This window comes from Neofelis nebulosa, chromosome 11 (assembly GCF_028018385.1).
Source record: "Neofelis nebulosa isolate mNeoNeb1 chromosome 11, mNeoNeb1.pri, whole genome shotgun sequence".
In the NCBI taxonomy this organism is placed as follows: domain Eukaryota; kingdom Metazoa; phylum Chordata; class Mammalia; order Carnivora; family Felidae; genus Neofelis; species Neofelis nebulosa.
The window spans coordinates 59,742,112-59,764,896 of NC_080792.1; the positions used below are offsets into that span (position 1 = coordinate 59,742,112).

The following is a 22,785-nucleotide window of genomic DNA, read 5'->3' on the forward strand; positions in this document are numbered from 1 at the left end:
AGATCTTATTAAATAGTTAGCTGTTCTAAAATTATAAAAATTTTAACACATACCAACTTGTAGGAAATCCAACGAACAGAAGAAACTTTATCTGCACATAGATTCAGAGCAATGGGACGTAAATAGTCATAAACATCTCTGGGACTATATAATTCTAGAAGTAAAATCAGCTGTCTATAAAAATGAATTATAAAAATAAAAATATAATTACAATTTTAAAATAAATAAATGAAAACAGGTTAATCATGTAAATCATCTGTCCCACTGGACACTTGTCTGTAAGACAAGTGCATGCAAAGACTCATGATTAGTGTGGTCTCTCGTGCATAGAGTTATTTCCAGTCTCCGTGTATCTGGAAATGCATCTAAACGCTTTGCGAGTTCAAGAAGTAGCTCTTGCCTTCTGAACGTAAGGGAGACAAATGTGGCATTCTGTGTCCGCAGGGACTGACACAGAGCAAAGCATTTCCTAGTAGGTTCAACTGGGACACGGAACATGTTTTTTTCCACAGGTATTGTCCAGATACTGAGATACTTCCACCTACAAATCAGTTTTCTAAATAAGAAGTTCTGGCAGCATCAGGTAGCCTGGTGTGGAACTGCCAAGGCTCTGAGCAGCTTTGAAGGGAATGGCAGGCTTACGAGGGATAAGAGAAGTGAAGAGGTCCTCTACCTCTAGCGAGTGTTCCTATTATGTCTCGCGAGACCTGAAGACTGACAGTGTCCATGACGCTACTCTGAGTGGACGCAACAATGCCCTTCAAGAAATACCTCAGATACGAATGAGACTTTTGCCTTTCAGGTTTTATGGTTAAGATTATTGACATTTGTAGTCGGCAGGGAATAAGCTAGAGGCATGAATATACATAACGCAGCGATGACCAATGTACCTGTGTATACACACAAACATAAATCCTTAGAGACAGGGGCACACTTATCAACTCTTATTTTGTGACACTGCAAACTTTCTTGTTGGCCTCCCTTCCCTGGGCGCACACCACATGAGCCAGTCTGGCATCAGGTAAGCAAAGTGGAGAGGCCCCTTAGCAGGCAGGAAATGACTGACACATGTTGGGGGACAGGCATCAAACCCCGCGCACTCCCCTCCTGGGTCCTTCTCTTTACCCAGCTCGAGCCTTAAGGCGCTGACGGAGGGGCGGCAGAGCCTGTCCACGCCTGGGTGCAGGCAGACACTGCAGCTGGGGGCAGAGGAGAAGAGCAAACTCTATTCCAGGGAAAGGGGTAGAGAACCTTCTGAGCTGAGACCCTGCACTGATAACAGGCACAAGTCTCCTTCTGCTGAGGAGGGGCAGGAGCCTCTGCCCAACACTGACCACAGACACAAGGCAGAAACTGGATGTTACAGGGAGAGGGCAGAATTCTGAGAAAGCCCAGGCACACAGGGCCTCCCCAAATAACCAAGATTCTCCCCTTTTCCAGCACGAGCCAACCACGTCCTCACAGCAGCCTACAGCCAGGGGAAGGGAAGAGACCCACCCGTTTTGCAGGGGTGCACGAGAGCTGAGGGAGGAATGCTAACACGTGAAAAGGCCCCCTGGCACCCCAGTCCCCACCCTCAGCAGAAGGCACTGGCAGGCCCCGGCGAGAAGAATCAAAGCATATCCTGCACCGAAGGCAATCACAGCAACAACAAGCCCAAACCCAGCTTGCTCCTGAGTAGATGGACCCAACCCTCCACACTAGGGGCAGAAGAGGTGTGCCTATTTACAGTCCAAACCTGGCAAGCCAGAACTCAGTGGACTGACACCTTTAAGGTATGAAGAAAACAACAAACAACAACCCAACCTGGCAGTCCCGATTCTATATCCGGCAAAGATATCTTTTAAAAATGCAAGTGAAGTCTGGAATCCGGAACATATACAGAACTCCTACAACTTAACCCAACTTCAGATAAACCCAATTAAAAACCGGGCAATGGATCTGAATAGACATTTCTTTAGATTATATACGAATGGTCAACAAGCATATGAAAAGGTGTTAAACACCACCGGTCATTAAGGAAATACAAATGAAGATGACCATAAACACTGCTTCACACCCACTATAATAATGTCTATAATCTTTTTAAAAAAGGCAAATACCAAGTGTTGGGGAGGATGTGGTAAAACTAAAGCCTTGTACATTACTCATAGGAATGTAAAATGGTACAGCTGTTGTGGCAAACAGTTTGGTGGCTCCTCAGCAAATGAAACGGAATTATCAAATAACCCAGCAAATCCACCACAAAATAACTGAAGATAGGTGTTCACAGAAAAACTTGTATTTGAATATTACGAGCAGTACCAGTCACTTCAGCCAAAAAAGTAGAAACAACCCAAACGTGTATCAATTGAATGGATTTTAAAAAGTGGTACACAATGCAGTATTATTCAGTCACAAAAAGTAATAACGTTCTGACACCTGCTACAACACGAATGAATCTTGAAAATATTATGCTAAGTGGAGAAATCAGACACAAAAGGCCACATGTGATAAAACTCCACTTATATGAAATGTCCAGAACAGGCAAATCCATACACAATAGGTTAACAGCTGCTAGAAGTCGAGGGCAGAGAGGGATGCGGAATGACTGGGAAAGGGTATGGTGTTCCTTTTGGGAAGATGGAATGTTCCAGAACCAGAGAGTGCTAATGGTTGCATAACACTGAACCTACTACATTTCACCAAGGGCAAATTTGGTTATGTGTATGTTATCACAATAATAATAATAATAATAATAATAATAATAATAATAAAAAATGGTGAAACAGGCTTAAAAAAAAAAGCTGAGAAAATTCACTGCTGTCAACACTTGCATTTCAAGACATATTAAAAGGAATAGAACATCAGACAGACATTTGTATCTGCTCAAAGTAATGAACAAATCTAGAAAAAGTAAATAGGAAGTAAGTAAACATCCCTCCAAACTATAGTCCAATAAATTGTTAGAACTTACTCAGCCAGTTCAGCTCGAAAGCGCCAATTTCTACTATTATCTGTCACCAAAAACTCCTGAAGTTGATAAAGATACTCTCTTCTTTTGTCAATATGAAGAAGCTGAAGTGACAAAATGAAAATATGCACTAAAACAGTATATGGGCATTACTACTTTTATCACACTGCTTGCAAACGACTGCAATAAACAATATAGTTAATTCTTCTGAAGGAGAACAGATGTGGTAGGTACATCTAATTGTTCTAAAAACTGTTAAGTTCATTTCCCCCTGATAATCCCATTTACCACCAAGAGTCTTACCCTCTTGAAATACTTGTTCCCTGGGCCATGTGTGACCTCCTCTGAACCCTACAGCACCTTGGGCACAGCTTTATGGTAGCACTGACCTGCTTTGTTCACTGGACACCCTCGTTACTGCGAACTCTTTGGAGACAATAATGTGCTCCTCCTCAGATCTGTGAGCCTAGTGGATGGCACCGTGATGGCACATGGTAGGTAATCGATATATATTTGTTGAGTGAAAAGAGTGAATTTATCCCAGTAACTGTGCTACAGGTATGGGCAAGTAGGTTTATAGTCAGCAAGGGGGAAAACCATAGATGTGATACCAACAGAAGCAAACTTAACTGTACATCAAACAGGTAAGAATCACACAGAAAAAAGTACTCTGACTATACATGTTTGTGGGATATGTTCTAAGGACAAAGTGCTGAAGGAAATCTTGAATGTTACTGAATTGAGTTGATGTCAGAATTATTATTGGTGCAGTAATTCTGAAACTACTTCATGTATGTTGTAGAACTGAACAAACGAATTAATATATTCGTGTTAAGAACAGAGTTTTTTACCATGAGAGGAAAGAAAAAACATGAAGTGGAAAAAGGAGAGGAAATCGTATGGGACTAGAAGCTGAATGATCGAGATGAACTCAATAATTTAAACACAACAAACCAAAAAAAGCCCCCCACCTCCCCTGCCACTCCCCCAGCTCCTGTCTGTCCCCTGAAAAGTAAAGGAAATGACACTATGGGAGCAGTGTGCATATCCAGTGCCTGGGTCTTGGCTTCTAAATACCACTCTCCACTCTCTAAATACCAGGCTCCTTGGAGAAAGAGCTGACTCGGGACTAGGGGAGAGGAAGTCCTCAGAGGTGGGCCTGGAAATAAGGATGTGCTTAAATGTGAGGGCACAGATCAAAAGGGGCACAGAAGTCAGCTTTCAGGGGTTCCTGGCAGCCAAGCTGATGTTCACAACCAAGGACAAAAATGGATTACACTAAATAGGAAAAGAATTCTGAGAAAAGAGAGAGAGAGAGAGAGAGAGAGAGAGAGAGAGAGAGAGAGAGAGAAGACAAGGAATGTAAAGAAAAAAATACCTAAAAAAAATAAAGTTAAAAAAAAATCTGGAGTTCACACACTAAAAAACCTTCCAAAAACAGGGAGGGAGAGAAGGGAAAGATGAGCTTTACATGAGAATGCCAACTGATAATGGAGAAATTATAAAAATCGAAAATCAGATTTTTACAACCAACACAGTAACCACTGATTTAGGCAAGGACCATGTATAGATGCACAGATGCGAAAGCCCTGTGTGAGAGACATGGGGGAAAAAGACTCACCCCACCAAGTAATTATTATTTTTAAAATTATTTTCATTTATTTTATTATCTTTTTGAGAGAACAAACAAGCAAGTGAATGAGGGACAGAGAGAGGGGGAGAGAGAAGCAAGGCTTACCTAAAGCAGGGCTTGTGTTTTACCCGACACAGGGCTCAAACTCACCCAGCGTGGGGCTCGAATTCACAAACCGTGAGATCGTGACCTGAGCCGAAGTCAGGTGCTTAACTGACTGAGCCATGGAGGTGCCCCCCACCAAGTAATTATTAATTACAAAGGTGAAAGGTTGTTACAACAGAGGAAACGTGCTGACATAATCAAGTGACCAGAGTCAGCATCACCAGTGATGATGTTCCTCCCGATAGGATACACAGGCAATGTGCCTGCAAAGAAAATCTGTGTGACCTGAGTCTCACGGTGTATCAATACTCAGACAAATTCAAATTGAGAGCATTCTGGAAAACAACAGGTGGGCCTCTTCAAAAATGCCAATGACAATAAAGACAAAAGTCAGGGAAACCGTCCTAGATTGAAGAGGGCTAAAGAGATACAATATTTAAATTCAATATGCAGGGGCACCTGGGTGGCTCAGTCAGGTACATGTCCAACTCTTGATTTTGACTCAGGCCATGACCTAATGGTTTGTGAGACTGAGCCCTGCATCTGGCTCTGCGCTGACAGTGCAAAGCCTGCTTGAGATTCTCTCTTCCCCCCTCTCTCTGCCCCCACCCCCTGCTCTTGCTCACCTGTTCTCTCAAAATAAACAAATATTTAAAAAAAAAAGTAAATTCAACATGCAATTCCTGATTGGACTCTGATATTTAGCGGGGGAAGCTGTAAAGGACATTACTGGGACAAGAAATTTCAGTGTGATCTGTATAAAATGTAACACCACGGTATCAAAATTTTTTTAAAAGCAGGATTACAGTACTTCTGTACCTCAAAACCTCAAACTACAAGAGCCCATTTCAAGGTTAAAGTCTAAAAAACAACAATATTCCAGGACTAACAATTTTTAAGACGATAGCTGTTCATCTGCAAGGCCAGAGATCCACACCAAAGGACTGAAGACTACTGGGAAATTTCTAGACTCCTAAAATATCATAAAGCCTCCAAACTTAATGTTCATGGAATTTCTGTATGTATTTTCAATAACTGTATGTATGTATTGTATTACTGAATTGTATGTAATTCAATAATTTTGGGGGGGGGGAGTACAAGTGTTTGTAGTCATGACATAACACCGTTTAGAAATGAGATTTGGTGTAAATATTCTAAATTAAAAATTAAAAGAACACCAGCAAAAGTGATGAGAACAGGACTATTTTCTTTTTTTAAGTCATTACATCTGTCAACTCATGGCTACATTTTGTGACGCATGAACGTACAGAGACTTCATCTTGGTGGGAATAGAAAATCAAAACTTTCAATCCACAGTGGAACTTTAGTGTGTTTTTATGCAGAATAATTTAAAAGTTACCTTCAGAAAATCATGCAAATGTTTAAGGACACCTATCCTGACTTCGTCGAGGTCTTTCAAAAATCCATTGAAGATCGGAACCAGATCTGCAGCCGTCAGCTGATCTCCGAGAATAACTGCCAGCTCATGGATGGAGAAGGCTAATGTCCTACGAACCTTCCACTGCAGAGACAGAGAGGACCACGTTCACAAGCGAAGCACACCGTACTGAGTGCTTTCACTCTCAGTACATGAAGGCTAACTTAACATCGGAACGTTACCATCTCTAACAACTAAAGCAGAACTGAAGTAATGGAAGTAATAGATCCTCAGTTTTAAATGTATGCTATGTACCAAAAACTGGCTGAGAAAATTTCAAAGCCCTGCACAGTACGTATTCTCTCCTTCCACTTACGAAGGGAAAAATGATTGGAAATCACTAATGGCATAACCTCTGTAGTTCTCTGAACCCCCGATGCCCGATTTAAGGATGTGTCCCACATCCATCATCCTCGCTCGACTGTTCCCCTTCTGATTCCTGTACAGCCTATCTTGGATTAAAAAATAGTAATGAAACTGGTTGTTAAGGAAGTGACAACTAAGGAAATGTAAGAATAGGTAAACGTAGGGAAATTTACATTAAAAACATGTTTTTCTTCAGATTGTTTTAATTGTAAAATGTTTACTTTGTTACTTACCTTAAAACACTCTGCTTGAGGAGAAGCTATTTACAGCAAGCACTCTAGACCCCGTTCTTGAAATAAAATTTTGTACCCACATTCAACACATCAAGCAGATGAAGGCAGAGGTGTTCGGATGGAGTGGAGGGGACAGAGAAGGCATGAAGCCCTAGCCGTCTAGGGCCTTCCTCGTCACCAGGAACCCTGAAAGGTCTGTGGACTGATGATGGAAAACCACCAGCACTCTGGAAATTGGGCCTTTGTGGCCCCTGCCCAGTTCTACTAGTGAAGAAGCGTGTGAACACAGGATAAATTCACTTCACCCGGACCCTGGCTTCCTAAACTCATAGGTCAGTGGAGGAAATGAAACTATGTTCTCTCAAGATTACTTTCAACTCCTACCTTGCTTAATCAACAGCATGATTCCTTGAAAAATGCATTAATTACTAACACATTTAAGAGAAACTCATTCATATCACAGCATAAATCAGTCTAACCAGACTGCTTTCTTAATAACCGAGAGATTAAATTTCACTGAAGGAACAGATTTTGTGCAAGAGGGGCAAAATTTTGGTGTACAATACAGAAACCAGACCTAATGGCAGGGGAAGTTAAGTCAACAAAATCTGGGAAAAGAGCCACAAAAAATACACAGACATCCAGACAAGATGACCCGGGTCAACACTTCACATTTTGTTTTCTTTCAGAGAGGGCGGTGGTGGCAGCGTGTGGGTCTGGACAAAGAGTGCACAAGTGCACACACAAGCACGCAGCACACACGGAACTTCCCCCACCTTTATTACTGCAACGCTCCCTGACCCAGGGCCAGAGCTCAGAAGTGCCAACGCTACGCATACAGCTCTATTAAGGTCTTTAAAAAAAAAAAATCAAAGCAGCCATTTACAACACTATGTCTGGAATGAATCTATACATCAACTTCAGACAGCAACACGTTTGTAAGTTAGGAACTTCGGCACGTAACTGTGATGATAATTTCCAAACGGTGGAACGTGGACCGTACAAAAAGAAACCTCTTTGGTATTACTTCTGAGCTCAGGCCCATTATCCCATAACATTGAGTATTTGCTGGAACATGGACAGAAATTCTAGTAGGTCTTGACGGGAAAACCACCACGCCTTCCATCCACGCACATTGTGCTTATTCCTCAGCTGCCCTGCTCACCTGCATGTCTGACGCCAGTGTCTCATAGGTCTCTCTCAGGCAGTGCCAGTTCTGCCTGCCGAGCGTCAGGGCCACGCCGGGAAGGCTGTATGCACAGTGCTTAGCAATCTCCGTGTCGACCGTCTGGGCACGAGAGGGGTCCGTCATAGATAAATACTGATCTAACAGAGCCTGAGGCACAACATCCTAATGAGGAGAGAGACACCACAGTGATTCATTTTAGCAGTGTAGACATAAATCAGGCAAACATATTTTTAAATCTATTAAATTTTTTGTTTTATTTGAGAGAGACAGAGAGAGAGCAAGCGTGAGTACCGGGAGAGAGGCAGAGGGAAAGAGAGAGAAAGAGAGACAGAGAGACATCTTAAGATGAGAGAGAGAGAGAGAGAATCTTTTTTTTTTTTTTTAATTTTTTTTTTTTTTTTTTTTTTAACGTTTATTTATTTTTGAGACCGAGAGAGACAGAGCATGAACGGGGGAGGGTCAGAGAGAGGGAGACACAGAATCTGAAATAGGCACCAGGCTCTGAGCTGTCAGCACAGAGCCCGATGCGGGGCTCGAACTCACAGACCGTGAGATCATGACCTGAGCCGAAGTTGGCCGCTTAACCGACTGAGCCACCCAGGCGCCCCGAGAGAGAGAGAATCTTAAGCAGGCTCCACACTCGGTGCAGAGGTCGATGTAGGACTCTATCCCACGACCCTGAGATCATGACCTGAGCCAAAATCAAGAGTCAGGTGCTCAACCAACTGAGCCACCCAGGTGCCCTAAATGTATGAATTTAACATAGCATCTCAACTAACAGAAAAACCCAGTCTCAAAGTTTTAGGTATCTACTAACTGAAAAAAGGTAAGAAAAACATGCTAAGGGAAATACATAAATAAACAAAAGCAAACCTAGAAGAAAAATGGTTAAGATCTTAAAACTGGTAACAGCCCAAAGGATGATTAGAACTGATCACTAAATTTAAAAGAAACATTAAAAGACCAGCACATCCCAAGGATTGTAATGTTTGCAAAGACTGTAAAGTTTGATGTAACCTAGTACATGTGAGAAAACAGGCATTCATGTGCACTATTACCAACATGTATTTTTATAAAAACACCACCAAAATTTCCAATTTTAGATGGGAATTGAGCAACTATCTATAAATATTTATTTTAAATTTTTTTAATGTTTCTTTTTGAGAGAGAGAGAGAGAGAGAGAGAGAGAGCAAGCAAGGGAGGGACGGACAGAGAGGGAGACACAGAATCTAAAGCAAGCTCCAGGCTCTCAGCTATCAGCACAGAGCCTGACACGGGGCTCGAACCCACAAACAGTGAGATCATGACCAGAGCCGAAGTGGGACACTTAACCGACTGAGCCACCCAAGCACCCCATCTATAAAAATTTAAAGTGTGTAAACATCTAACCATCTGCATAAATGTGAGGAAAAGAAGGACGTATACACAATCTTGCTCACGTATATGTAATGCAGCTCTGGAAGAATATACAAAAGAAATGCAAAACTGGTTGCTTTGGGGGCAGCCAAATGGATAGAAGAGAAAAGCTGAGAAGGAACTATCACTGACTGCCTTTGTACCTTTTGAATTTTGAACTACGTAAACTTATAAATCTTTTAAAAGTAAAATGGGGCGTCTGGGTGGCTCAGTCGGTTAAGCGTGTGGTCTCGCAGTTTGTTGGTTCCAGCCCTGCATCGGGCTCTGTGCTGAAAGCTCGGAGCCTGGAACCTGCTTTGGATTCTGTGTCTCCCTCTCTCTGCCCCTCCCAAGCTCACACACTGTACTGTCTCTGTCTCTCTCTCTCAAAATTAAATAAACATAAAAAAAAAAAAATTTAAGTAAATTAAAACGGAAATAAATTCATTAAAAGAATGAGACAGTCTGTTTTAACTTGAAAATATCTCTACAGGAGTGGTTAAAAGATTGTTTCACAACGCCGTGAACACCAATTTTATTTTCAATAAACAGAAAAAGAACGTACACCATCTGACCTAGGAAATCTACAGTCCCAGAAGCAAATGCCACACATAATCACAACGAGTGCGGCACTGCTTGTAAAATCACAGGACTAAACCCGGAGGCGAGTAAGGAACCACAAAAGGCGTAAAGTCTTTGCAAAACAGAGGCCACGATGCATGGCCACTGCGCTCCCGTGGCGGGTGGGGGTGGGGGTGATGGCATGCACATGGAAAGATCAACGCACGCACGCACGCAAGGTACAAACTACCATATTCCAAATATTCCATCAACACATTTTCCCACGTTTAAAATTTCTGAAACTGGAGTATAACTTGTCACTGATGGCACTTCATGTGGCTTTGGGACATTTTTTCATTACTATCATCCCTGAAATCGAGCTGTATCTTGTAATTCTTGGCAAATTAGGCAATCATGACATACCTAGGTACAACGGCATGATTCTGTCTCTGACAGACAAAAAGGGGTATGCATGCATGTTTCTGTGCCCATGAAACGTTTATGAAGAAATATACGAGGAGCTGTGATCCGTGGTTACTCCAAAGGATGTTATCACAGGTATGAGAAGAGGAAGATTTCTGCTGGCGTTTTACTCCATTTGAATTTTCTTATCGAAAGTATGATATACTAGGTCTTATTTTTAAAAAAACTTACCGTAAGAAGGACCAAAGTCAGTGGGAAATGGGTTTAGAACAGGAATGGACAAGACCCACACCACATAAAGGCTTGTCACTCACCTGTACTTTAGATCTCCTCTCCTCATCAGGGCTAAAACTACTGTTGGTGCTCAAGTCCGAGTCGTTATGAATATAGCGAAGGGCAGAGTCCATATTCTGTTAGGGAAAAACATTTACGTAAACAACCGTCCCTTCTTAAACCTTCAGTTCACTTAAACCATCTTACTAAGTTACTTACCTTTCAAGACTGCCAGATGATATACATACATAAATTCTTCATGCTTTTAAAAGCTTGTAAACATACCTAAGACCTCTTAAGAACTTCCCCTAAGTCAAACTCGAATAGGTTGCTAAATGTATGAAAATGAATTCCAGAATAAGCTCATTAAAATGTAAATTTAGAAATAGTTTTGAAATGGTTCAAATATCTAAAATTAGCTTATTCATTAGATAGTATTTAGAGGGGGCTTTCAGTCAACGTTTTAAAGGCCATGGGAGGTCATACGTAGCTTTTCTTCTACTGTTTCTCTTCCTGGCTATCTCTTATTTCACAAATACACTTTTTTAACAGCTCCAATAAAACCTCCAAAACACACAAAACACCTTCTAAAATGCAGAGGTATCACAGTATTCAAATCTCCAATGCTGACAGGTGGCCAGGGTTTCATTCTGAAGCACTGGTATTCTAAAAGATTTCTAACTCTACCAGATGTCACCTAACAAAAAACAAAACAGAAATCCTCTGACACTCCAAGAACCCTCTCCATCCCCGGTGTGTATGTAGGCACCCTTTTCCGGAGCTTATCACTCAAGCTGCTCTGATCTGTGACGGTTGGAGTCTGGCAACCAGTGGCATATTGCTTATCCTTTATTTATATAAACAAGGGTTAAGAAATACTGATACCAAATGATGCTGGCTGGGGGGGAATGCAGGAGGAGATCAGGGAAGGATCACACAGAACAGCTCCAAGTACACAGCGAAGATGATGCTAGTAACAGTACCCACCCTCACACTCCAGAGTCCAGAAAATGCCACTGGCCCCTCCGCAACATGGCCTCAAGTCCCGATCTTCCGCTCAGAATACTGTGTTGCTTGCTGCAGTGAAATGGTCCGAGCAGAAACAAAGCACCTCTCCAAAAAGAAAAGGGAAGAGTTAATTATTCTTGATAAAGGGCTTTGTTTCCAGTAAGACTATTTCACTGCAGTGAGCTACGTTAACACATTGAGGCTACTCAAATGGTCGTGTAGACAGGATCGGGATTTACGCCTCCAAGCACTGAACATGACACTAACGCCACAAAGACAGGATGCGGTGACGACTACTTTTACTTTACGCCAGAGGGAGAGCTGAGGCCATCAGCCACAAACGGAACGTACTAACGCGAAAGTGATCGGCTGCAACTATTCCCCAACAGAAGACTTTTCGCACTGGAACTATTCTCACTGGATAAACGCTCGACTGAGTGCGTTACCTCAACGGCATCGCTGATTAAAGGCACGGAGGCGTCGTGAGTTGTTTTACAGTTTGGCAGCTCATTCGCACCCAGCGCGTCCTGCCCGTCACTCCTCTTCTCGGCGTCGCTGGCCTCCTCACGGGCGTCCAGGCTGGAAGCACGCAGCGCGGCGGACAGCACGTCCACTTGCGCTGTGGGCGGAACAGGGAGAGGGCGTGTGAGCGGCAGAGCCAACGGTGCGCTTGCCAGTTTTTTCTCCATTTGCATTACAGGTTATCAATGAAATGCACACTTTTGTGACACTGCCATCAGAAAGCTGAAAAAAAACTACTGTGGTAAATCATTAGTCCTTCAGGAGAAAAAGGAGAAAACTAATATGCTTTCATGAGATTAAAAATGTTTATCCACTACTGTACATTATTCTGCGTTAGTATGAAAGAGAGAAGCTATCTAGTTTTGGAGGTACCTCCAGTTTATTAAAAGGAGTCAATTTCAATGGAAGTTAACTATGTTTTTTTGGTAGTGCAGGAATCGAACTGACAAGGCTTACTTACTAAGCTAGTTTAGCAGAAGAGCAGTCACACAAGCCCTGCCAACATAAAACAATGGTAATTACAAAGATTTTTGTTGCAATTACATTTCAACATCTCATATCTTATCCCAGTTTATTTTATTTTCCCCTAATTCCTGTTGAACATGCAATGAGTGACTTAGACATCCCAAATTGAGCGCTGTCTTGCTTGCAGCAAACCAAGATGACAAATTATAGCACTGTCTACATTTCGAGTTACATTTTCTTTTATAAAAGCGATTCAAAACTGAAATAAGGCATTCTTCCTTCCCCGAAAACAAATGAGACACTTAGCAAAAAAAAACCCAAAAAACAAAAAAACAAAAACACTGCTTAGAGTTCACTTTAAGTAACAATCCACCTGGAAGCTCAAAATATAGTAATTCATCAATTTTAACTTTGAAGTTAATTAGTACGAAGGTCAGAAAGTATGTCCCCTCTCTACTTAAAGATTATAAAAAAAGCAATCAGAGCTCTCTCACTAAGACAATCCGTTACTGTGCTACAGCCATCTCTGACACTTAAGCCCAAGCACACTGGGAACCCGGAAACGGAGATACAAGAGACATACAGGATGAAGTTCTAGTCTATTAGGTCATTAGTTGCTAAATTAAGTAAGTAAACTGAAGGTGTTTAATCATAAAAAGTCACTCATGAAAAGTATGCTCATTCTTGTGAGAATTCCAGCTGTAATCTTTACTAATCCTTATCATTGGTTTAGGTCCCCCTTCTGGAATCTACTAAGTTCCCAAACCAAAATCACAACAGTACTAAAAGAGACTGCACAACACCTAAAAATTAAAATGTTTTGTCCCACATAAAATGCATGCGGTGTGTGTGAGAGAGAGCCCTAATGCATTTTAATTCTGCTTCCCTGGAAGTAACTGATTAATGAAAGCCTTTCAAGGAAAATGCCTTACGTGAGTCATTTATCTCTACATGGACCACATACTTCTCTTTCTCTATTTGCTAAAGACAGAGAGTGTGAATGGAGGAGGGACAGAGAGAGAGACACACACACAGAATCTGAAGCAGGCTCCAGGCTCTGAGCCATCAGCACAGAGCCTGACGAGGGGCTCGAACTCAGGAACTGCAAGATCATGACCTGAGCTGAGGTCGGACGTTTAACCGACTGAGCCACCCAGGCGCCCCTCTCTTTGTCTATTTTGATGTTTGTGCGTTCATAAAAGTTTAAATGAGTTACACTGTGACATTACCTTCCTCAAAAAATTGATACATAAAGATCAGAAAGACAGAGCCTAGTGCTGATTCCTGAAGAACCCTGATCGGCTTCAATTCTCCAGCCAGAGAATGAGGCAGATTCTAATGCCTGGCTAATGCTGACCTCTTACAAGGATCCACCACCATGACAAATTTAAGAAAACGGAACACACACGTCCTTCATCAAGATCTGCATTTTACTTATAATACAGATGGAAACCCCAGGAACCGGGGCTGGTTTCATCGTGGACTGGTGAAAGAAACACAGACCCTAGTGACTCATGCTCAGAAACAGAGACAACCTAGAAACTTCGAATTTTACTCCCTGAAGAAGCTGGCAGAGTTAGGCCAAACCTTTATAATCTCTAACTCTTCCACATATTATACTGGTGGGCAGTCACAAATTCCTAACCATTCATTGATTTCAATCAAGAAACATTATTCTGACCACAGCTACCAGAATGGCTCAATTCTCCCACTGGGACTAAATTGGGTAGAAATCTGTATTTTGTGAGCCTAGGCATTTTTTCCTTTTGTAGTCCATGAATCTAGCTAGAGTAAACCAAGCTGGCATCAATAAGGCTACTCAGAGTTCAATCCTGAATCAGCTCAGCAACAGAGATTTTGTAGCTGCCCTGAACAGAGACAGAAAAACCTCAAATTCCCTTGGTAAGTATTTTAGAAAAGGGGATCTCTTACACCTTCTTCACATTTGACTATTTCCCTCTTTGGCCTTCCATGTAGGCTACGTTTCTGTTCTAGAACACAGAAAGGGTTCTTTTTCTGACTAGAAGATCTCATTCTAATCCCTGGAAACACTTGAATTTTTTGACCAAAAAACCCACAAAGAAAAAAAAAATCCCTGCTTTGAAGAAGGTTAAGAGTTAAAGTAGCAAGACTGTTACGCAAAGGTTGCCTTAAAAAAAGAAACCCTAGCCTTGTTACTGCTTCCCATGACACTGCCCGCTGGACAGCTAGCAACACAGGAAAGGAACGACTGACACAGAGGCTTGGGAACTTGGAAACCCGACTTTTGAGCATATGCCCTAAAACACTGTCTCTGGGCAGTGTGCTTGCTTCCTTACCATTTTATAGCCCAGCTGACAAAAATCTACACATGCAAAAATTACACATGAACTACTTATGTAGCCCAGCTACTGTAGCCCAGCTATGGGCAGCAGTTAGTGTCCCAATTTTGGACTAAAGTTCTCTGCCTTTCAAAAACGTGGACGTTTTCTGATAGTTTTGAAGGAAATGGCTACCCCAATGGCAGAATCAGAAACGAGAAAGCATCCAAAATTAAGGTATATCCCTTCAAAACACCCTCTGGCTATGGAAAACTAAGGCACAGTTACTGAAATTAACAGAAGTTAAACATGTCCTCAGATTTCAATAAAACTACAAATTCAAGCATTCTGTAGCCTAAGCAGAAATGCCCAACACGGCCCACTGATACTTTCCTGTAGAACATCTGACACAGGCAGTTTGTGCATCAAGTGTCTCATCCTTCTGCGCTCTCGGAGGCTGGGATTTCTGTCTGGTTTGTGGCTGCTAGATATTTAGTGCTTAGGAAAGTATCTGGCACAACAGTAGCTGCTCAGTAAGTAATGTTGAGGGAACGAGTCCATGCACAGGTTATGCAAGTGTCATTATTACAGGCAGAAAGGATACCATAACAAATTTAAATTGCAGCAGGCTTAAGAGATAATTTAGAAAGAACACTGACTAAATCACAATATAGCATTTGTGCTGAAATCTCTCAACTGCAGCCTGTAAATTTATGGTACTATTTTAAGTCAAATAGTATTAGCCATCTTTGGAAACACAAGGTCATATCCTAAAACTCGCATGTACATGCAGGTCTTTTTAAAAAGCACGCTATGCATAGCACTTTTAGCTATTTATTAAAACATTTTAATGTTTCAGTTGACATTTGTTAGTGCTACGATGGCAGAGAACTAGCAGGTACTATAATGCAGTGAGAGCCCCCAGAACAGGCCAAAAAAGCTGGGCTAGCAATCTTTTTTTCATAAAAATGGAGCATAAGATTCATTCAAAATAGCAGTTACTAAAGCCTGATCAACTGAATAAATGAATAGTAAAATTTGCAAAGCTAAAAACTATAAATGTTTACCAAAAATTGAGTACCCTCAGCTATGAACATCTTTAGTTTGAGGTGTAATTCTCTGTGTCTCACTGCTCCTCATCTGGGGTGGACAAGTGTGGAAGGGCTGGAGACAAACTACTAAGGGAAGATTCTGACGAAGCTTCTGACAAAACAAAAGCCTCAGTAGTTGCTACATCACCAAGCTGTCATATACTGTGGAATCCTGGGTCATGGGTAAAGATCAGTGACAGAAGCCACACTGAGAAATGAGCAAAGAAAGTGGTAAGATTGTTTTTCATAAAAAATAATCTACCACGAGATAAAAAATAGGATATTCTATTAGAAATATTCCATCCTCTGTTCTTGCCCTTGTTTCATTATATAGTAAAAAGGAATGATCAAAATAAATAAATAAAAAGGAATGAACTAGTGATACATGGAATAACCAGGATAAATCTCAAAAACATGATGCTAAGCGACAGAAGTCAGACTCAAAAAAGGCTTATATTACTTGATTACATTTATGTGGCATTCCGCAAGAGGCAAAATGACAGGAACAGAAAACAGGTCAGTGGTTGCTAGTGGCTGGGCAGGAAAGGACTGGCTACAGGTGCACAAAGGAATGTTCTAGGGTGATGGTAACAGTTCTGCATCTTGACAGTGGTGAGGGTCACACACAACTTTGTGTGTGTCTACTCTTCCACAAATGTCTCTTCAGAAGGCTGGATTCTACAGATCTGAATTATATTCCAATAAACCTAACACAAAAGGTTAAAAATGAAACTGACCATCTGCCAGTTAAATTAAAATAACTTTCAGGGGCATCTGGGTGGTTCAGTCGGTTAAGCATCAGACTTTGGCTTAGGTCATGATCTCACAGGCCGTGCGTTCAAGCCCCACGTCTGGCTCTGTGCTGACGGCTCAGAGCCTGGAGCCTGCTTCAGATTCTGTGTCTCCCTCTCTCTCTGTCCCTCTCCTGCTCTCTCTCTGTCTCTCTCTCAAAAATTAACAAACACTTGGGGAGCCAGGGTGGCTCAGTCAGTTGAGTGACCAATTTCAGCTCAGGTCATGATCTCACGGTTTGTGAGTTCGAGCCTCGCATTGGGCTCTGTGCTGACAGCTCAGAGCCTAGAGCCTGCTTCGGATTCTATGTCTCCCTCTCCCTCCGCCCTTCCCCCACTTGTGCTCTGTCTGTGTCTCAGAAATAAATAAACATTAAAAAAAATAATAAACATTCAAAAAAATTAAAAAAAATAACTTTCAAATGTCAAGGATATGAATTTGTCTTTAGTCAGATCATTTTTCTCCAAGGGTAAAATTATAGAAAATCTCTGAAAATGATAAATTAAAGCCAAATGAAGATAACTATGATTTTGACCACCCCTGATATAATGTTCAAAGTTTAAAGAAGCAGGTTTTGTATGTTTTAGAAGAATACTAAAGGTATCCCTTTATCTGCTTTAAAAATGGGTATTTCCTGGGGTGCCTGGGTGGCTCAGTTCAGCGTCCGAATTTGGCTCAGGTCATGATCTCACGGCTCTCGTGAGTTCAAGCCTTGCATCAGGCTCTCTGCTGTCAGCACAGAGACCGTTTGGATCCTCTGTCCCGTTCTCTCTCTGCCCCTCCCCTGCTCACATGAGCTCTCTATCAAAAATAAAAATAAACAGTAAAAGAAAATGGTATTTCCCAACACTGAGCAAACCGACAGCTTAGAAATTTTAGCTTCTGAAACTAACAAGAAAAAGAAAGAAAAGAAAACCCACAAAGTGATAGATCTGAAGATGAGTAGTTACAGGACTTTTCCAAAATTGTTTTTTGTTTGGAATACTATTTCACTGAATGGTTACAGAAAGTCATGAGGAGGGCTTTAGTCTTCAAAGGGAAAGACAACACTTGCATCGGGTCCCAGCCCCAGTGGGCAGAACAATGGGGACTGTTCCAGCGTGCCTCATCTCCCACAGACTGCCTTAGAACATATTGCCCCTTAGAAAGAGGCCCCTCTTTATTCTAACATCAAACAACCTTTAGGGCTATTGTTCACAATGAAAGAATCTGGGTGATACACAAATAACCCAATGGGAAAAAAGTCAAAACTGAGAAAAAGAAATCCAGTTGACTCTTATACATGTTTACAGCTCTTAAAACACCACGTTCTACAGTAAACATATCTCTGTTACTAGACCACAGTCCCTTCTTAAAAAGGAACACTGCATCTGCTGCTATTTTATAAAAAAGTTAATGAAACCCAGAGCAAAATAGTTAAGGCACGGCTCCAGATTTGAAATGGTACATGCAAAGCACGGTTTGAATGATTGTGAACATTTCAGGGCAAGTGATTTGTAAATCAACAAATCTGTATATGTACGCTACCATCAGAAACACAGGGATGAGCTTATCTAAATGAAATTTACGAAATAATCAGATTAAGCGTATTTACCAAGACAAGAACACATGACGATGGTGAAAACAAATTCTTAAAAGGCAATTTTTCTAGGAAAAAGGATCACCAAATGATAGTTTATATCAGCTTTAGGGTAAAGAAGTTGATGGACTCTTCCATACCTTTAACGTCTGGATCATCAATATGCGGCTCTAGATTTTCTATCATTTCTTCAAGTTCCTTTCTGGTGGCCATAGTGATATTTGAAGAACCTGGTATGGTGACTTCAGGTGTTTCTTCTGGTCTCTCTGGGCTGAGTATATTCCCAGAGCCCTGCTCAAGCTCTATATCTAGATCTATTTCAGGAAGAGGAGTCCTCCAGAAATGGAAGGAGTTGTACAATTCCTGATCTAAGAGAGCTGAATCTGGTGAGCTGGTGCCACCCTCTGGCCGTAATGCAGATTTGTAGTTAGCGGGCTTTTTATCATTCTCATTACTAGCTGCTTCCTGATGAGATTCTGAGGACAAAGTACAAAGTAAAGAGCTGTCCATTGGAACACTTATTTCACCTGGAGATTTCCTAGATGTTTCAGCATGTTCTTCCACCATGTTTTCCAGTTTGACACTGGAATTACTAATACTGGGATCTGAAGAAACATCCTCTGGCCTGATTTGTACATCCTCTGGGACTTCTTGATCTCTGATCCTTTTATTGTTTCAGTTGGGGAAAAAAGAAATGAAAGTATAAAAATAATTACTGGAAAAAACTCAATGAAAGATACTACATAAAGTATTTAAACAAGTTAAATATTAAAAATTAAAAAGATTATCCACACAAACTGTATAGTTTATGTACTGGTAATGCTTCTTTTTCCATCAGTTGTTCTGTGTTCAGAGATGTAAATATCTGTTAAGCATAAGTCTAGATATTAAAGTATTACAAGAGTTGGAAAAGATAACACTGTAGAATCCCAGGATTCTTAAATGCCATGCTAATTTCAATAAACTAAAGAAAAACTGTAGGAAGATAAATTCCTACAATGCATTTAAAAAATGATCTGATTCTGAGGATTATGGTATTGCCACTGCTCCAATGACATTGAAAAGCTGAGAAATAAAACTTACTTGTTTACATAAAAAAGGAAAAAACCTCTATAATAGTGTTAGAAAAGATCCTATCTGACAAAATGTTAAAATTCACTTAAGTGTAAATAAAGGTTTTTAAATTTCTTCCACTCTTTCCAGCTCTACTCCCAAAGATTTTTTTTCAAAATAGAGTCACGACTTAATTGATAAGGACAGATGGTACAAGCTCCTAAATTCGAGTCCACTGATTATTACCATCCATTGTCTAAACTAAAGCGCTATAGTAAGTTCAAATGTTTATCCCTTATATTTTATCTGATTCAATTAAATTTAACAAACACATATTGAGCACCTACTAGGAGCCAGGAAATGAAGCCAGCGCTGAGGATCCACATGGGAATGAGATGCAGGCCTTGTCAGGGTGATTACAATTGGAGGCAGACAGGAGAAACAAACATGCAAGCCAAGTACCTGCCACACAGAGTGGTGAGCACTGTGAATGGAGCTGAAATTCAAAGGCTTAGAGGAAATGACAGGAGTGGTGTTTGGAAGAACCAGTAAATGTTTATGAGGCTAAGGGGAAGAAAACGCACTCAAGAAAGAAAAAGCATATGCAAAAGCAGGAGTGACAGAGTAAGTATTATATACTCAGAAAGCCACCCGGAGTTTCTTACAGCTAAGAGAAGGGAATGACAGGTGACCAGGGTGAAAAACTTCACCAGCACCACCATGTGCCCTGCCAAACACCTATGGAATGGATCCTATGGGCTACAGGGAATAATGTAGGAATTAGAAAACTGCATTTTACATGCGTTATTTTTGAGAGAACATTCTGGAAGTGGTGTAGGAAATGGGGTGGAGGTGAGATAGAAGGCAGAGACAATGGGAAGGGCGGTGAGAGGCAATGATGACTTTGTGAATGAAGGCAAGGCTGGGGCTAGAGAAGAAGTAAACACATTCAAATGATGACAAGACCAATAGGGTATGTTTACTTGTTCCATGCTGGGGACAGAAAACAAAAGGGAGGAATCTGGAAACTGCCAAATTTCTGGCTAGTGTGACAGAACAGATCCTGGTAGCACCAAATGAAAGTGGAAAATGCCAGAACAGTTTAATGAGAAAGCTAATGGGGTTCTGGTTTGGACAGGCTATGTGAGCTATCTAGGGTGCGTTCCAGGTGGGGATGCCCACGGGAAACTGGTCAGACACCGGGGACAGATCTGGAGGTCACCAACTCAGAAGGATGTGTGCGGGGCTTTGATGCGTGCAAGGCGAGAAAGGTCAATGAAAACACGATGGGCACAGAGTAACAGAGCGGGGGCGCTTTTCTAGTGATGCCTGAGAGAGGTGAGCAGAGATGTAGCAAGTGCAGACACGGGAGACTGGCAAAACCGATGAGAAAGCATCATCTTTGGAGAAGAAAGAACATGCGCTCAAGAACACAGGTGCACAAATTAAATGGGGAAAGAGCCACCTCTTTCTAAGGAATATGAAAGGGAAGTAAGGATGAGTGGTGCAGGTCAATTTAAAGGTGAACGTGAGGAAAAAAAATTAAAGGTGCTCCCTTGAAACAGCATGTGCCTTTAAACAGACACAGTAAAAGATACTAAACAGGGGGCTCACCAGGACCGAGCAAACCGAAGGGGCCGTTAACAGCTGTGTAATATCCCAGGTAAGTAGCCACCGAGAAATTACCAACTCCCCCCAGTTGGGCTTTATCTCATAGTAATGTTCACATTGTTTTCCAAAATACGTATTTTTAAAAACACGTGATTATTTTAAAGAAACTTCAAAAACATAGAAAAAAATATGTAAGAAGTCATCTGAAAACATACCACACAACGACAGCATTTAAATTCTGGCGTTTCCCTTCTCTTCTTAGGACTACAGTCAGTCAGGGTACATAGGAGAGTTGTTACGCCTGTGGGAGCGCTGGGCCCCGAGGTCTTGGCCCTTGTCCCCAGTGCCCGCACTGCACCCCCATAAACCTGGGTTCGGATTCCAGTTACTCCTTATTCATGCAGAAGGGATCGGCTTAGACAACCTGTAAGATTCCTTCCCTCTCCGAAACTGTTCCTGAAGCTAGTGCTGCCATGCCGAATAAATTTCTTCCACATGAGTATTTTCCAATCATGTGCTCCTTACTGGAAGACATCGTTTTACTTTTGTTTAAAGAATTTTAATGGGATAATTGGTGAAATTTGAATGGAGTCTCTAGATTACTGCATGATGTTAACTTCTTAATTTTGGTAACTGGACTGTGGTTTTTTTTTTTTTTTTTTAATTTTTTTTTCAACATTTTTAATTTATTTTTGGGACAGAGAGAGACAGAGCATGAACGGGGGAGGGGCAGAGAGAGAGGGAGACACAGAATCGGAAACAGGCTCCAGGCTCCGAGCCATCGGCCCAGAGCCTGACGCGGGGCTCGAACTCACGGACCGCGAGATCGTGACCTGGCTGAAGTCGGACGCTTAACCGACTGCGCCACCCAGGCGCCCCTGGACTGTGGTTTTGTAGTCACGTCTGCATTTTGAGTAAACACATGCTGAAATATTTAAGAGAGGTAAAAAGAGTATCATGTCTAAAACATTTTCAAAGAACTCAAGAAAAACAGTGAAGCAAATATAGTAAAATATTCCCACTTGGAGGATCTGAAGGTATATGGGATTCTCTATGCTATTTTTGCTATTTTTTGATATGAAAATTAAATTTTTTTTTTTTTTTTTTTTTTTTTTAATGTTTTTTATTTATTTTTGGGACAGACAGAGACAGAGCATGAACGGGGGAGGGGCAGAGAGAGAGGGAGACACAGAATCGGAAACAGGCTCCAGGCTCCGAGCCATCAGCCCAGAGCCTGACGCGGGGCTCGAACTCACGGACCGCGAGATCGTGACCTGGCTGAAGTCGGACGCTTAACCGACTGCGCCACCCAGGCGCCCCGAAAATTAAATTTTTAATAATTACAGTAACAAGACATTGCTTGGTGAGAGTGTGGACTAAAGGGGTTAAAACTTGTAAGACTTCATCTGTTATCTGATAAATTAAAAACACCTGCATTTAAAATACACAAAAAGAATACAATTAAAAGCCCATTCAGGGGCACCTGGCTGTCTCAGTTGGTGCAGCATATAACTCTTGATCTTGGGGTTGTGAATTTGAGCCCCACGTTGGGCATAGAGCCTACTTAAAAATGAATAAATAAACTCATTTAAAAAAAAAAAAAGTCATTCAGTATGTAAAACTATTCCATGGGCCTGAAGTTCCTTGATTACTACTCTTACCGTGGCATTAAGATTAAATTTTAGGGGGGCCTGGGTGGCTCAGTCAGTTGAGCTTCCGACTTCAGCTCAGGTCATGATCTCACAGTCCATGAGTTCAAGCCCCATGTCGGGCTCTGTGCTGACAGCTCAGAGC

At 41.5% G+C, this 22,785-nt stretch overlaps 1 protein-coding gene across 5 annotated transcripts in view; it reads right to left on the bottom strand.

Annotated features, from left to right (window-relative positions):
- PPP4R1 (protein phosphatase 4 regulatory subunit 1) overlaps nucleotides 1-22,785 on the bottom strand; it is a 66,299-nt gene that overhangs the window by 2,893 nt on the left and 40,621 nt on the right. For all 5 annotated transcript variants that reach the window (XM_058692704.1, XM_058692703.1, XM_058692702.1 and 2 more), the window contains 7 exons: nucleotides 18,468-18,991; nucleotides 12,025-12,197; nucleotides 10,612-10,707; nucleotides 7,894-8,079; nucleotides 6,052-6,213; nucleotides 2,957-3,057; nucleotides 54-174 (listed from right to left, as the gene is read on the bottom strand). In XM_058692704.1, coding sequence (XP_058548687.1) covers nucleotides 54-174; nucleotides 2,957-3,057; nucleotides 6,052-6,213; nucleotides 7,894-8,079; nucleotides 10,612-10,707; nucleotides 12,025-12,197; nucleotides 18,468-18,991 — 1,363 coding nt within the window. The remainder of the gene's footprint in view (nucleotides 1-53; nucleotides 175-2,956; nucleotides 3,058-6,051; nucleotides 6,214-7,893; nucleotides 8,080-10,611; nucleotides 10,708-12,024; nucleotides 12,198-18,467; nucleotides 18,992-22,785) is intronic.